At 35.3% G+C, this 17,474-nt stretch overlaps 1 protein-coding gene across 1 annotated transcript in view; it reads left to right on the forward strand.

Moving 5' to 3' along the window:
* The window catches only part of HFM1 (helicase for meiosis 1), a 106,402-nt gene that overhangs the window by 9,828 nt on the left and 79,100 nt on the right, over positions 1–17,474 (forward strand). Inside the window, exons 3-6 of the mRNA XM_070267302.1 lie at positions 3,619–3,731; positions 5,022–5,334; positions 8,926–9,180; positions 9,449–9,498. Coding sequence (XP_070123403.1) covers positions 3,619–3,731; positions 5,022–5,334; positions 8,926–9,180; positions 9,449–9,498 — 731 coding nt within the window. The remainder of the gene's footprint in view (positions 1–3,618; positions 3,732–5,021; positions 5,335–8,925; positions 9,181–9,448; positions 9,499–17,474) is intronic.

Genomic DNA, 17,474 nt, shown 5'->3' on the forward strand with positions numbered 1-17,474 from the left:
TTGTGTTATCCTTTTTTAATGAAGAATTGAGTTAATTATTTTATTGCTTCATTTGTTCTTTCATTCATTCAAATATTCAAATATTTATTGAATGTTGAAAGGGATATAAAAAGGATGAAACAGACTTTTACTTCAAAAAAACTGAAAATCTCCTTGAGGAGATTAACACACATATGGAAAGGTCATTAATAAATAATGTGACCATGTAATTCATCATCTGGACTGGGACACTTTTCTTTTTTTTTAAAGATTGCCACCTAACAACTGTTGCCAGTCTTTTTTTTTTCTGCTTTTTCTCCCCAAATCCCCCCAGTACATAGTTGTATATTTTAGTTGTTGGTCCTTCTAGTTGTGGCATGTGGCATGCCACCTCAGCATGGCATAACGAGTGGTGCCATGTCCTTGCCCAGGATCCGAAGCGGCGAAACCCTGCGCTACCGAAGTGGAGCACGCAAACGTAACCACTCAGCCACGGGGCCAGACCCCAGACTGGGACACTTTTTAGAGTGAAAGGGTACATCCAACTGGGACAATGGGTGTTAATCAGGACTGGCCTGGGCAAATTGGAACATATGGTTGCCCTTGTAACAATGCAAAGTCAAAAAGAAAAAGTACAGAGCAAATGATAAGCATATATTCATGCAGTGAAATTTCAGATTTGGAGGGAGATTTGGGCCGGAGTGATTGGGTCAGGCTTTATGGTAGTAGGAGGAGACTTCAGGAAGCTTTGGTAATTCTGGTAGGCAGAGTGGAACAGCAAGAGAAAAAGAATGGAGATGGGAAAATTCATGGTACTTTTAAGGGATACTGTATAGAGAAGTTTCCTGAAATAAAAGATTCACAAATGAGAAACAATGAGACATAAAGTTAGAAGAGGAAGCTGAGGAAGGATTGTGTTGGATGTTAAATTCCCAGAATAAGTATCTTGGACATGACTCTATGTGTGTTAAAAGCTGTGGAATTGAAACAGCAAACATTTGTTGCGTAATATTCCTAATTATACAATGCACTGTGCTAAGTACTACCAATGTGAATGGAAATAAAAACAAAACCTTAGGTATTTACAATCTGGAGGAGGTAGCAGATCTATCTACCTATCTATCTGTCATCTTTCTATTATCTCTGTATTATTTATCTATAGACATACACACAGACATGCACAATACAAAGAAGACTGAGATAAATATTATAGGTTCAAACTTAAGAAGAGGGAAGAGAAAGAATCTTAGGGAACCTGGGAGATTTCATGAAAGTAGTATTTGAGTTGGATTTTGAATGAATATAAGCTCTAATGCCTAGAACAATGCCTGGCACATAGTGCTCAGTAAATAATTGTTGAACGGATTAATGAATGAATAAAACTGTCCATAGGTGGATATGGAAGTATGGTCGGGTACAGGGCAAGCCGAGTAAAGGAAATATTTTTGAGTAAAGATGAGGAGGGATAGAATGCATTATCTATTCGGTATGTAGTAGTTTATGTTGGTTTGGACTATAAGGTACATGTAGGAGAGTTATAACTGTAAGGCAGCCTATGGCCACTAGGAAGTTTGACATTATGTGGAAGCCACTGAAGGATTTTGAATGGAATAATATGTTGAAAACAAGTCCAAATTAATGTGATAGGAGTGTGTAAGTTACGTTAGAGAGAGAAAGCTTGGAGGCAGTGAGGCCAGTGAAGACACTGTTATTCTCAATCAGTCGTAAGTTGATTAGGATAGTGACAATGGAAATACAAGGAAATGATGAATTCAAGAAGCTTTATAAGGAAGATGCACTAAGACCTGGTATGTATCTGGATATAGCGGGTAAAAGATTATATTATGGTTTGGATTCTGGGTGACTGGGAGAATGATGGCGTTTCTGCAAAATAGGGAAATCGTAAGGAAGGTTTCATTTTATGGGGAGGCTGAATAGTAGAGCTAGATGTATGCTTTTTGAATCTTGTTAACATCTTTCTTGGATTTTCTGGAATAGGCTCTGGGCAGAAAAGAGTTAATATATCAGGCCTAAACTGCTGTCCTTGAAAAGGCCTGCTTGCAAGGTTGACCTTTGGCTAGAGTCTGGGAACTTCAATTTTATGAAGGTTCCCACCACTAGCTGATAAGAGTGGCTCACTGTGTATAAACTGTTTATGCAAATAATATGGTTTATACTGAACATCTGCTTTTCTTCTGGGAATCTGGAATTTAGGTTTGTGCCAGAGAGGGGGTGCCTACGTGATTAGCCCCCCCAAAAACACTGGGCATTGAGTCTCTAATGAACTTCCCTTATTGGCAACATTTCATGTATGTTGTCACAATTCATTGCTGGGGGAATTAAGCATGTCCTGTGTTATGCTACCAAGAGAGGACCTTTGGAAGCTTGTGCCTGGTTTCCCCTGGACTTCACCTCATAGTCATGAGTAGGACTATATGCTGAGTCCTGTGATTCATCTTAGGGAATTACTGACCCTGGGGGTGATCTTGGGGACTCTCCAACATAGCCTTAAATTTCAAAAGCTTTGGCCTATTGTCAGACAATCTGTGAGACTGTCAGATAATGTGTTGTAGATTTTTTATTTGGAAAATATAGCCGTAGTAGCTATGTGTTAGGTGCTATGAGAGGCAGAAAAGTAAGACTGGGTCTCTCACTTTTGAGAGTTTAAAATCTTAAATGAAGTGGCTGGCCTGGTGGTGTAGTGGTTGGGTTTGTGTGCACCACTTCAGCAGCCCGGGGTTCGCAGGTTTGGATTCTGGGTGGGGACATACACACTGCTCATCAAGCCATGCTGTGGCAGCACTCCACATACGAAAAAGAGGAAGATTGGCATAGGTGTTAGCTCAGGGCCAATCTTCCTCACCAAAAAATATATAAATAAATAAATAAATAAATAAATAAATAATCCTTAAATGAAGAGATCAGAAACAAATTGTAAAATCCTTGGGACTTGGCATAGACAGTATATGTGGTATTCTTCTCAACTTTATTTTCTGTCACCTAACACTTACCTTTTATTTCTAATGAAGGACAAGTCAACTTGTCAAAAATCAATCAAAACAGCAAGTCAAAAATCTTATCAATTACCGTAGGTTTACAAATTGATTGTTAGTTTCAACTGGTTTCGTGGATTTTCTGTGGTTTGTAGATGGTTTTGGACCAAGAATATCTGGGTTAAGATGTTAATTTGTGATAATGTTTTAGGAATACTCTAGAATACCAGTAATGGTCTCATGTACACACTGATGACCCATGATTAGTTGTGAGGTGTATCATAAGTAATTTGTTCTTTGTAATGGTTAAGATGCTAAAGTTTCAGGATGATTTACTACTTTTTTTTGTGCTGGGGCAGACTTAAGATTCCAGTCACAAGCATTTGAATTGGAGAAAAGGAGATGGAGTTATAGCCATTATTTAGGTAGCAATTCTCACATAGCAGTGTCATTAGTCCTATAACACACAAGGAGAAAAGTTTGAAAATGCTGCTAAATGGGGATAAATCAAAGTCACCACAGAAAGTTAATTTATAGGATGTTTATCTAAGAGCCTTTAGTTGAGTAATGTTTAATTAATAAATACATAGTTTCTGATGTTATATCTTTATTAACATGTATATTTACATTTTTATATTTTATATAGCTATCCAGACAATGAAAAATCCTTGGATTGGTTTCTCCCACCTGCTCCATTGATTTCGGAAATTCCAGATACTCAGGCATTAGAAGAAGAAATAGAAAGTCATAAACTATTAGGTAAATTATCACATATTTGTTGTGAAGCCAAACCCATGCAGCTTATGTCAACATAAAAAATCTAGTAACACATTGCAGTATTAATTCCTTTATTTTAATGGAATAAAATGAGAGAGACTTCTGGTATTGAAAAGAGTGCTCACCAAGTCTTAAAACCTAAAACATTTTCCCTCTCCATACATACAAATATGTACGTATGCGTATTATGTGCACACAGTACACCATCACACACACCTGTTGTTCTATTGTTGTGTGAATTTGTTTCCTCTTACCCTTAAAACTGTCGCTGCTATTTAGTTTGTGCCTTGCCCTTTGCTAAGGGTAGGATCTGCTGGTTTAGGAAACCACATTCCTGAAGTATATTGAGTGAAAAAAACAAGATGCAGAAGGTTATATATAGTTTAATACGATTTTCATAAAGCTAATAAACAAGCACACTCAAACAGTATATGCGATCTAATGTGATATTGTTGGTAAAAATTTTGGTTTGTAAATTGAATGGTAGGTTCATACATGTACATTTTATTATTAAGCTTCATAAATTTTATGTCCTTTGTATGAAAATATATATTATGTATACTCTTGTACGTACCAAATCATATATAGAATATACAGAATGTATATGGCATAGAGTATATTTTTATATATATACACACATAGATGGTAAATCAAATTTAAGCCCTAATAGGTCTCAAAACTCCTCCTAAACCTCCCAAAGATGCTTGTAAAGTCTCTGTAAAGAAACCTTTGAAATTCTGTCTGGTGAAAGCATTCCTTTATCTTGATTTTAGAAGCAGGATTACAAAGTTAAAAGCATTGTATCATGTATTTTAATACTGAATCATATTCAGTAACATTTTATATGATTGGTTTTTGTATTTCTTTGTAAATTTTTAATATAAATTTTAAAATCTTCGTAATTACTATATATTTATATCATGCATAGAGATAAAATACTTAAATATTACAATTATGGTTATTTCTGTGGGTCAGGAATTAAACCTATTTTATATTGTAGGTTTTATATAAATTTCAAATTTAATTTCAGTAATTCTTATTTAATTTCTGAGTGCCCCTCAGTAATATGATATACCATAAGAGTAACAATTACCTGTGTTTCAAAACCAATATGGTATTACAGATTATCTTGTTATTATATTAATACTTTTCTTTTGGCTTTCATATTTACCTAGTAAACTCTTGAAAATTTTTATTAAATTTTTCCATCATCATTTTGAAAATTTGTTTTCATGGAGAACATGTCGTAATTAATATATTTAATTTTTGTAGGTCAGGAAAAGAGGTCAAAAATGTTAACATCAAATTTGAAGATAACTAATGAAAACACAAATTATATTTCATCAATACAAAAATTCCAATTTGCCTTCCCTTCTAATAAATACAAAGAAGATGATCTAAATTTAGGAGGGGCAGCTAACAATGATTTATCACATGTTGCTGGCAAGCTGACATATGGTTCTTCTCAGAAATACAAAAATCACATTGGCACTGAGAAAGCACCTGAGAAAAATGTTCCAGATGATACAAAATTAGTTGATTCTGCAGAAGATAAAGGAAAGTGTACACCAGCCTTCAGAAAAAGGTAATTAATTAAATGAAATAAATAATATTCAGAGATAAAGTTGAAAATTTATGTGTTTATTTAAAAATAAAGTGTGAAGTATGGTAGAATCTAAGTGAGAAAAACATCAACAACAAACAAAGAGTCTATTGTGTACCAGACACTCTGTAACCTCTGGGGTTCTAGTCATAGGTTCTTGCCTTCAGAGAGCTTACAGTTTAATGGGGGAGAGACAGATGGTAAATAACTAAAAATAATTGATTAGATACTTTGTAGTACAACAATTATTTTAATGAAGTATATGGTTAGAGCAGAGGTTCTTGAACTTTTTGTTGTCTCTTTACATTTAAAAATTATTGAGAATTCCCATAGAGCTTTTGTTTATGTAGGTTATATCTATCAATGTTTAATCATATTAGAAATTAAAACTGAAAAAGCAAAAATTTATTTTCTAATTTATTTAAAAATAATAATAAACCCACTGCTTGTTAATATAAATAATGTATTTTTATTAAAAATAACTATTTTCTAAAACAGAAAATAATTTAGTGAGAAGAGTGGCATTGTTTTATGCTTTTGCAAATCTTTAATTTCTAGCTTAATAACAGATAGTTTGATTCTCATATTTGCTTTTGCATTCAGTCTGTTATGATATCATGTGACTTGGAGCCTCTGGAAAACTCCATGTAAACTAGTGAGAGAATGAGAGAGAAAAAGGCAAACAGTGCCTTAGTAGTATTACAAAAATAGTTTTGATTTTATGAACTCCCTGAAGGACGATCAACCATCCTTTAAGAACTACTGTTAGAACATATAACGTGGGGGCCTAATCTGCTCTGCAGAGCAAGGAAGGCTTTCCTGAAAAGTGATATTTAAGCTTAACCTTAAGGAGGAATAGAATTAAGCTAAGTGCCGATAAAGAAGGAGAGTGTTCTGGTCAGAAGGAATAGTATGTGCAAAAGTATGTGCTAAGTAGCAGAGCTTGGCCTTTCCTGAGAAAATTTCGTTTAGTTTAAAGTAAGAGAGAAAGTGGAGAGGTAAGGTATGGAGGGACCACGTCACTCAGAGTCTTGTAGGCCATGATAAACATTTTGTACTTCTTCTTGAGGGCAATAAAAATGTTTTAAAATTTGATAATAGTGATGGTTGCACAACTCTGTGAATATTCTAAAAACCATCAGTCATACACTTCAAAAGAGTGAATTTTATGATATGTGAATTATATCTTAATAAAGCTGTTATAAAAAAATTCATGGATATCAGCCTTAACTAGACCCTTTATAGTGTCCAACAGTCCTACCATTGTTCTAATTAGATTTCTTTCCCATTGTTATGAATAACAAAAGATGCTTCTGTCAGTCCCATCACACGGGAAATTCCGATGGTTCTAGGAGCTCTGTGCCGGGAACTGGGAACAAAGACCAAATGTATATTTCCTATTATACCACTTAAAGGTTTATTTCTGGACTCTAAATTGTATTCTATTGATCGATATGTGTGTCTTTATGCCTGGCATAAGGATATATCCCACAATATCTTGATTGCTGTAACTTTGTAGTTCTGGATAATGACAAGGTCTAAGGTGAGAGAGTAGGTGACTCAGATCACGTGAGGGAGAAAGCCACTGGAGATGAATGCCTAAAAAACTGAGAGGGTAGGATTTCAATGAGTTGTCTACATGAATGTTGATGCCAACCCAGATGATGGCAGAATTTGGGATTGAGAGGAAAAGATTCTAAAGTGACTAGACGGATATATGCTATGAGGAGAGTTACAGGGTGGTATAGCTAGATAGCACAGATACTTCTGTGAGAGAGTGGAAAAGTAATCTAGATTTGGGTGGAAAAGAAGACACAGACTCTCAACCATCGAGTACATTGGATATGGGAGAATTAGCAGTTACCACTTGAATTTTTAAGGAGCAAGAATTTTCCAGGGTAAAGCAATATTTTTTTAAGACTAGGAAGTAAATATAACAATGAGTGAAGAAGTTGAGGACATAAGGGAATTTGTGAGGTGGGAGTTCTAGAGGACCTAGGAAGAATCTGAGGTCCAGAGAATTTAGGTAACTAGTGTGTGGATAGTATTTTTATAGTTTGAGAAACTTATTTCAAACTCTAACTTTAAAGTTACACAGGTAGGAAGTGGAGGAGCTTTGGATTTATGTCCAGGTTTGTCTGGTTCCAAAGTCTGTGCTTTTAACCAACATCATAGTGTATAGCAAGGAGTCATCCTATGGCATAAGTGTTTTCTTTGTCCTCAATAGTATTTCATAATGGGATTCTACTGTATTATCTAAGATTAACCACCTGCTTTTGAATTTTCTGTCTTCAAAGATAGAACTGCTGGCACTGGAGGATGCAACTCTGCTCTTTGTTCTGAAACAGGTTTCTCTCTCTCTAGTTTTTTTGAAGACTGTTTCTTATATGAAAACATGTCATTACGATTAATAGTAAAAATAAGTTGGAAAATATTCTCTATTTGCGTAATACTTATTTGGGCGTTATTCCTTACAGAATTCTGTAAGACTGATACCTGCTGTCATTCCCATTACTTAGTCTATAAGATGTGAGTGTTATATTAGGAACTTTAATGGTCACTTTATACCTTAGGGCTGTTGTGAACAAGTTACTTTGATGGATTGTCTTTTGATCAGTTAAATATAATAAATTACAATCATAAAGATGGTCTTTCTGTGTTTTCCAGAACTTTGCAAAGAAGTATTTCTTTTTCCTTTCTTCCTTCCTTCCTCCCTTCCTTCCTCCCTCCCTTCCTTCCTTCCTTCCTTCCTTTCTTCCTTCCTTCCTCCCTTCCTTCCTCCCTTCCTTCCCCCCTCCCTCCCTTCCTCCCTCCCTCCCTTCCTTTCTTCCTTCCTTTCTTTCTTTCTTTCTTTCTTGGTAAGGAAGATTGGCCCTGACCTACTATCCATTGCCAATCTTCCTCTTTTTTGCTTGAGGAAGATTGTCAGTGAGCTAACATCTGTGTCAGTCTTCCTCTATTTTGTATGTGGGATGCCACCACAGCATAGCTTGGTGAGTGGTATGTAGGTCCGTGCCTGGGATCCGAACCTGTGAACCCTGGGCTGCCAAAGTGGAATGTGCAAACTTAACCACTATGCCACTGGCTGGCCCCAAAGAAATATTTGTTATACTAAAATGATTATTGGATAGTATCTGGGAAGCTGGTGCTGGTTGCTGACAAGAGGCCTCAGTACCTGTCCACGTGGGCCTTTGAGTGTTCTCATGACATAGTAGCTAGCTCCCCTTGGAGTGAGAGATCCAAGAGACCTTGTGGAAGCAACAGTGTCTTTTATGACCCAGCCCTGGAAGTCATGCACTTGTACTTCCACAGTTCTCCAGTCCTGATTCAAAGTAGGAGCCTACAAAAGGGTGTGAATACGAGGAATCAAGGATCACTGGGGCTATCTTAGGAAAGTGAAGACATAATTCAGTGGTAAACTTAACAAGTCTTATTTTAGGAGAATGATTAGCTTTTGTGTTTGATAAATCATAATCTATGGGTATTTTTAAAGGGACCAATTTTGTGCTAGTTTTTCACATTCTAAACAACCGTTACAAGTGTAAACATGTTTTGTTTTGGGTTTTTTTGCAGATTATTTAAAATATCTGACAATATACATGAGAGTGCTTATTCTAACGACAGTGCAAACTTGGATTCTCATACTGGCTCAGTGAAAATTGTCGAAACAGAAATGAACAAAGGGAAGTCATGGAAATGTAATACTAGGCAGAAACCTCAATATTCAGACATTAACGTGTTTACAGCAAGTGATGCTGTTTCTGCTTCTGAAATCAGAGAAGGCAAAGCACCATCTTTTTCACTTGCATCTCAGCTTCATGAATTTCAAGGGAAGTCCTGGCTTTTTCGGTTGGTTTTGTAAAAGTACAAACTAGTCCGTATTTCTTAGCATATGGAAGAATACAAAAATATAGTAAATTTGAGTAGGTTATCTCTCAATGTATAATTTCTGCATTTCTTTATTATTACATTATTTTTTAACTGTGATCTAATGTTTTTTAACTGTTCTCTCAAAAAGTTATGCACATTTTATTGAAGCAGTTTTTTGGGAAAAGTTTAAAATATATCCATGTAAGTATGTAGGATTTTTTTTTTTAGGAGTAACAGAAAATGGTTTAGATTCCTTGAAAGCTGTCACAGAAATCCGTATCCTTTAAATTATTTTACTACAGCAACTTTATATTTGAAACTCTAAGTTTTAAACATTTTGTTTCATTGTCTCTATTAGTTTATTTTGGTTGACAAAGAAAAAGGGAAAAATGAATCTTTTGGGTTATGTAAGAGACCCACTGTGTGTGATAGGTGGTGCTATTCAAAGTGTGGTCTGCAAGCAGGTGCCAGTTTTTGCACTGTTTGTTACCAGTCTGCAGCAAGATAAGTACAGAAATGAGATTTGTATTGTTGGCTCAACTCTTAGCATATTTACTTACAAATTAATACAGATAATTTCTTATGCTTTGGGTAAGGACAACATATTGGGATAAACATGGGTAGGAGAAATGAATGAGAATGGGATATTCTGTGAATTAGGGACATTTTTACAAATTTAGTATTTTTTGAAAGAACCTAATTGCAGTTTATACCTATAATCTGATTTACATGTCTGGGCAATATTTTGAGTACATATGTGTTCTGGAGGTAACATCCTCTTTGCTTCTTTGATACCCTGCATATGTCTATAATAGTGTACTTATTCTATTTTATTACAATTCATCAGCTGTTTATTTCCCTGTGACCTATGAACTCCTTGAAGGCAAGGACCATGCCTTATTTATCATCCTATCTCCAAATACATTTTGAAAAGCAGGCTAAGTGAGGAAGTTATTCTGGCAAAAGAGTTTCCATGAGCAGTGGTAAGGCTTTGTAAAAAAGTGTGGAATATGTTTGGAAAGAACAAGCATTCCAATTTGGCTGAAATGAAAGTTATGATTAAAGGAATGGTAGGAAATAATGTTGGATAGGTGTCTTAGGATCAGATTATTTAATACCGTGAATTCCAAGGTCAAGAGTTTTTGTTTTCGTTTTTAATGAATTTATTAAGCAGTGACGAGAAACCATACAATATTTTTGAGCAGGTCAAGTTACATCATCAAAACCATGCTTTAGGATTATGGAATTAGTGACTAAAAGCTGAGGAAGGTTCTAGAATCCACAAAAGTTATGGCCTAGTTGGCAAAACAAAAAGTGGATTCTAGGTATTGGGCAGTTGAGCTAGAGGAATTGAGGGGAGAGTAACTCTAATCCTGAGGACTCTGGGGACTGAGATAATTCTGAAGTATGATTAGAAAATATTTGCCTGACCACTTTTGAAAGGTTGCCTCCAATGCAGGTAACTGAACTGAGTTAGAATCGGGTGGGGGGTGGACAATAAGAGGGTTATACATGATGATATAATAACTTCAGACATAGCCAGCCTTTCTTGCTTCTGTTCAGCATAGGTCTCAGTCCTGCTGCACTTCCTTCTTTCTGGTGATCTAAATAGGGTGGGAACATGGGAAATTGGTTAATAGTAAACAGTTAAAGTTCGTTTCATTATCTGTATGATGGGAAATTCTTCTTACTCTTGCTGGAACTTGCCATAATATACACTAACTTTTGAAGAATTTTAAAGGTTTTCATGCTATATTAGCATAGCTGAAATGGTCCTATTGTTTAGGTCTTTTTGTTAGTTAAAATGGGGCCTACTCTTGTGTTCATTGATTTATTGTCCAAAGAGTTCATTTGCTGTCAAACTCACTGAACTGTTACACTTTGTTACCAAGTGTGTATTTAAAGTAGAAGATTGAATGCTGTTCATGGTAATTGGAGAGTTTTGGGATTACTTTGACACAACTTATTTTCTGTTCCTTTCGAATAATTTACTGTATTTGAGTCCTTAGGACAATGAAACTGTGGTTATATTGATTCTGCCACAGTACTCTTGTCATTTTCAGTTCTATAGACATTTTCCTCCCTGCTATTCCATATAATTGCAGTGACACTGCTGAGAGTTTGTTGAATGAAAGGAAAAATTTGATATCAAGGGTTGATATTGATGATAAATGTTGTTAGTAGCTGAGTTTTCTCATGAGCTAGAAAACTGATTCTACATCTGCTGTGAATCAAACATTCATTTCTGTGAATGCAAATTGATGTGAAACTACCTAATGAGAGAAAACTCAGCATGATGGCCCACTTGTGGGCTTGTTACAAATAAATATTTTATAGGAAGGGATGTATTTTGAAGGAAAAATGAGATTACTTCAAAAGCTGATGGATTGTCAAACTCAAAATTACATTTTTGTTTGGGCACAAATACTCTGACACGCTGCACAACTGAAAGTAAAACAGATTTGTAAATTATTTGCTTGATTTACTAAATGCAAACCTGTGTCAATTGAGTATTTACTGTGTGCCAGGCACTATTCTAGGTATTTGGGATATGTCCGTTAAGAAAACAGACAATGAATTCTTGCCCTTGTGGAGTTAACATTGTTGAGATGGGAGGTGGGGAAGAGCATAGATCTGAACAGTTGTAACAGTATATAAAACGTCATATAGTATTTTATTTATTTTTTACTGTGGTAACATTGGCTTATAACATAATTTTGGGTGTACATCATATTTCGATTTGTGTGTAGATTACATCATGTTCACTACCCAAAGACTAATTACAATCCATCACCATACACGTGTACCTAATCACTCCTTTCACCCTCTTCCCTTCGCCTCTGGTAACCACCAATCCAATCTCTGTCTATGTGTTTCTTTGTTGTTGTTTTTATCTTCTATTTATGAGTGAGATCATATGGTATTTAACTTTCTCCCTCTGACTTATTTCACTTAGCATAATACCCTCAAGGTCCATCCATGTTGTCACAAATGGCCAGATTTCATCCTTTTTTGTGGCTGAGTAGTGTTCCATTGTGTGTGTGTGTGTGTGTGTGTGTTAGTGTGTGTGTGTATATGTGTATATATATATATATATATACATATATACACACCACATCTTCTTTATCCGTTCGTCCCTTGATGGGCACCAAGGTTGCTTCCAAGTCTTGGCTATTGTGAATAATGCTGCAGTGAACATAGGAGTGCATATATCTTTATGCATTTGTGTTTTCATGTTCTTTGGATAGATACTCAGCAATGGAATAGGTGAATCATATGGTAGTTCTATTCTTAATTTTTTGAGGACTCTCTTATACTGTTTTCCGTAGTGGCTGCACCAGTTTGCACTCCCACCAGCAGTGTATGAGAGTTCCATTTTCTCTACATCCTCTCCAAAACTTATTATTTCCTGTCTTGTTAATTATAGCCATTTTGATGGGTGTGAGATAATATCTCATTGTAGTTTTGATTTGCATCTCTCTGATAATTAGTGAGGTTGAACATCTTTTCACATGCCTGTTGGCCATCTGTATATCTTCTTTGGGGAAATGTCTATTCAGGTCTTTTGCCCATTTTTTAATTGGGTTGTTAGTTTTTTTGTTGTTGAGATATATGAGTTCTTTGTAAATTTTGGATATTAACCCCTTATAAGATATATGGTTTGCAGGTATCTTCTCCCAATTGTTAGATTGTCTTTTCGTTTTGTTGATGATTTCCTTTGCTGTGCAGAAGATTTTTGGTTTGATATAGTCTCATTTGTTTATTTTTTCTATTGTTTCCCTTGCCCAGTCAGACATAGTACTTGAAAATATGCTGGTAAGACCAATGTTGAGGAGTGTACTGGCTATGTTTTCCTCTAGGAGTTTCATGTCTTACACTCAAGTCTTTAATCCATTCTGAGTTAATTTTTGTGTATGGTGTAAAGTAATGGTCTACTTTCATTCTTTTGCATATGACTGTTCAGTTTTCCCAGCACCGTTGGTTGAAGAGACTTTCCTTTCTCCATTGCATGTTCTTGGCTCTCTTGTCAAAACTTAGCTGTCCATAGATGTTGTAGGTTTATTTTTGGGCTCTCAATTCTGTTCCATTGATCTGTGCATCTGTTTTTGTGCCAGTACCGTGCTGTTTTGATTACTATAGCTTTGTAGTATATTTTGAAGTCTGAAAGTGTGATACCTCCAGCTTTGTTCTTTTTCCTCAGGATTCCTTTGGCTATTCAGAGTCTTTTGTTGTTCTATATAAACTTTAGGATTCTTTGTTCCATTTCTGTGAAAAATGTCCTTGGAACATTTATGGGGATTGCATTGAATCTGTAGTTTGCTTTTAGGGAGTATGGGCATTTTAACTTTGTTAATTCTTCCAACCAAGAGTGTGGAATATCTTTCCGTTTCTTTATGTCTTCTTTTTCTTTCAGCAGTGTTTTATAATTTTCAGTGTACACATCTTTCACCTCTTTGCTTAAATTTACTCCTAGGTATTTTATTCTGTTTGCAATTGTAAATGGGATTATATTCTTAATTTCTCTTTCTGCTACTTTGTTGTTAGTGAATAAAAATGTAACTGATTTTTATATATTGATTTTGTATCCTGCAACTTTACTGTATTCATTTATTATTTCTAAAAGTTTCTTGGTGGATTCTTTAGGATTTTCTAGATATGAAATCAGTGTCATCTGCAAATAGTGACAGTTTCACTTCTTCCTTTCCAATTTGGGTCCCTTTTACTTCTTTTTCTTGCCTGATTGCTCTAGCTAGAACTTCCAATATTGTGTTGAATGAGAGTGGTGAAAGTGGGCATCCTTGTCTGTTTCCTGTTCTTAGAGGGATAGCTTTAAGTTTTTCTCCATTGAGAATGATATTAGCTGTGGGTTTGTCATGTATGGCCTTTATTATGTTGAGGTACTTTCCTTCTATACCAATTTTATTTGGAGTTTTTATCATAAATGGATGATGTATCTTGTCAAATGCTTTCTCTGCAACTATGGAGATGATCATGTGATTTTTATTCTACATTTTGTTAATATGGTATATCATGTTGATTTATTTGCATGTGTTGAACCATCCCTGCATCCTTGGAATAAATTCTACTTGATCATGGTGTATGATCTTTTTAATGTGTTGTATTCGATTTGCTAGTATTTTCTTGAGGATTTCTGCATCAATGTTCGTTAGTGATATTGGCCTGTAATTTTCTTTTTTGTCTTGTCCTTATCTGGTTTTGGTATCAGGGTAATTTTGGCTTCATAGAATGAGTTAGGAAGCTTCCCCTCCTCTTCAATTTTTTGGAAGAGTTTGAAAAGGATAGGTGTTAAGTCTTCTTTGAATGTTTGGTAGAATTCACCAGGGAAGCCCTCTGGTCCTGGACTTTTATTTTCAGGGATTTTTTTTTTTTTTTTTTAAGAGTTGTTTTTTATTTATTTATTTTTTTTAAAGATTTTATTTTTCCTTTTTCTCCCCAAAGCCCCCCAGTACATAGTTGTATATTCTTCGTTGTGGGTCCTTCTAGTTGTGGCATGTGGGACGCTGCCTCAGCGTGGTCTGATGAGCAGTGCCATGTCCGCGCCCAGGATTCGAACCAACGAAACACTGGGCCGCCTGCAGCGGAGCGCGCGAACTTAACCACTCGGCCACGGGGCCAGCCCCTTTCAGGGAGGTTTTTGATTACTGTTTCTATTTCCTTACTGGCAATTGGTCTATTCAGATTGTCTATTTCTTCTTGATTCAGTTTTGGGAGGTTGTGTGATTCTAAGAATTTATCCATTTCTTCTAGATTATCCAATTTGTTGGCATATAGCTTTTCCTAGTATTCTCTTAATAATCTTTTGTGTTTCTGAGGTGTCCATTATAATTTCTCCTCTTTCATTGCTGATTTTATTTATTTGAGCCTTCTCTTTTTTTTCTTAGTGAGTCTAGCTAGAAGCTTGCCAATTTTGTTTATCTGTTCAAAGAACCAGCTCTTAGTTTCATTAATTTTTTTCTGTTTTTTTTTTTAGTCTCTATTTCATTTATTTCTGCTCTGATTTTTATTATTTCCTTCCTTCTCCTAATTTTGGGCTTTGTTTTTTGTTCTTTTTCCAGTTCCTTTAGGTGCACTGTTAGATTGTTTATTTGAAATTTTTCTTGTGTGTTGAGGAAGGCCTGTATTGTTATAAACTTCCCCCTTAGAACCACTTTTGCTGTATCCCATAAATTTTGGCATGTTCTATTTTTATTTTCAGTTTTCTCCAGGTGTTTTTTTAATTTCTCCGTTGGTTTCTTCATTGACCCATTCATTGTTCAGTAGCATTTTGTTTAGTTTCCACATATTTGTGGCTTTTCCGATTTTCTTCCTGTAGTTGATTTCTAGTTTCATACTGTTGTGGTCAGAAAAAATGCTTGGTATTATTTCAGTCTTCTTAAATTTATTGAGACTTGTTTTGTGGCCTAGTGCCTGATCTATCCTGGAGAATGTTCCACATGCATTTGAAAAGAATGTGTATTTTGTGGTTTTTGGATGGAATGTTCTGTGTATAGCTACTGTGTCCATCTGATCTAATGTGTCATTTAAGGCCAATGTTTCCTTATTGATCTTCTGTTTGGATGATCTATCCATTGGTCTAAGCAGAGTGTTAAAGTCCCTTAGTATTATTGTGTTGCTGTCTATTTCTCCTTTTATGTCTGTTAATAATTGCTTTATATATTTAGATGCTCCTCTATTGGGTGCATAGATATTTACAAGTGTTATATCCTCTTGTTGGATTGTTCTCTTTATCATTATGTAGTGCCCTTCTTTGGCTCTTGTTACAGTTTTGTTTTAAAATCTATTTTGTCTGATATAAGTGTTGCTACCCCAGCTTTATTAGCATTGTCATTTGCATGGAGTATCTTTTTCCATCTCTTCACTTTCAGTTTGTGAGTGTCTTTAGGTCTGAAGTGTGTCTCTTGTATGCAGCATATATATGGGTTTTGTTTTTTTATCCAGTTGGCCACCCTGTGCCTTTTGATTGGAGCATTTAGTCTATTGACATTTAAAGTAGCTATTGATAAGAATGTACTTATTGTCATTTTGTTGCTTTTTTTCTGTGTGTTTTAGTAGTTCTTCTCTGTTCCTTTCTTCTTCTCTTACTGTCTTCCCTTGTGGTTTGATGGCTTTCTTTAGTATTATGTTTGAGTTCCTTTCTCTTAGTTTTCTGTGTATTTATTATAGGTTTCTGGTTTTTGACTAACATGTGGTTCATATATAATAACCTACATATATAGCAATCTGTATTAAGTTGATGGTCTCTTTAGTTTGACCTTCTGCTAAATGCTCTACTCTTTTACTCCCATCCTCCCACATTTTTTGTTTTTGATATCATATCTAACCTTTTTTTTGTGCGTGCATATCCATTACCCTCTTATTATCAAAATAGATAATTTTAGTGCTTTTGTCTTTTGACCCTCATATCAAGCTTCACAGGTCATTGATCTGCTATGTTTATTGTATATTTTCCTGTACCACTGATTTTACTGCTTTTTTTAAATGATATTCTTATTCCTGTTTGTGGTCTTCTCTTTTCCACTTAAATAAGTCACTTTAGCACTTCTTGTAAGGCTGGTTTCTTTTTTTTTAAACTTTTTATTAAGATTATGATAGTTTACAACCTTGTGAAATTTCAGTTTTACACTATTGTTAGTCATGTTGTAGGTGCACCACTTCACCCTTTGTGCCCTCCCCCCACTCCCCATTTCCCTGGTAACCATGACCCAGTTCTCTTTGTCTATATGTTTAACTTCCACCTATGAGTGGAGTCATACAGAGTTTGTCTTTCTCTATGTGGCTTATTTCACTTAATATAATACCCTCATGGTCCATCCATTTTGTTGAGAATGGGACGATTTTATCATTTTTTATGGCTAAGTAGTGTTCCATTGTATATATATTCACCATATCTTCTTTATCCAATCATCAGTCGATGGGCACTTAGGTTGGTTCCATGTCTTGGCTATTGTAAATAATGCTGCGATGAACATAGGGGTGCATGGGACTTTTGGAATTACTGATTTCAAGTTCTTTGGATAGATACCCAGTAGTGGAATGGCTGGGTCATAAGGTACTTCTATTTTTAATATTTTGAGAAATCTCCATGCTGTTTTCCATAGTGGCTGCATCAGTTAGCATTCCCACCAACAGTGTATGAGTGCTCCTTTTTCTCCACAACTTCTCCAACATTTGTCACTTTTTGTTTTGAATATTATTGCCATTCTAACAGATGTAAGGTGATATCTTAGTGT

The sequence above is a fragment of the Equus caballus genome, chromosome 5, assembly GCF_041296265.1.
Source record: "Equus caballus isolate H_3958 breed thoroughbred chromosome 5, TB-T2T, whole genome shotgun sequence".
Taxonomy (NCBI): domain Eukaryota; kingdom Metazoa; phylum Chordata; class Mammalia; order Perissodactyla; family Equidae; genus Equus; species Equus caballus.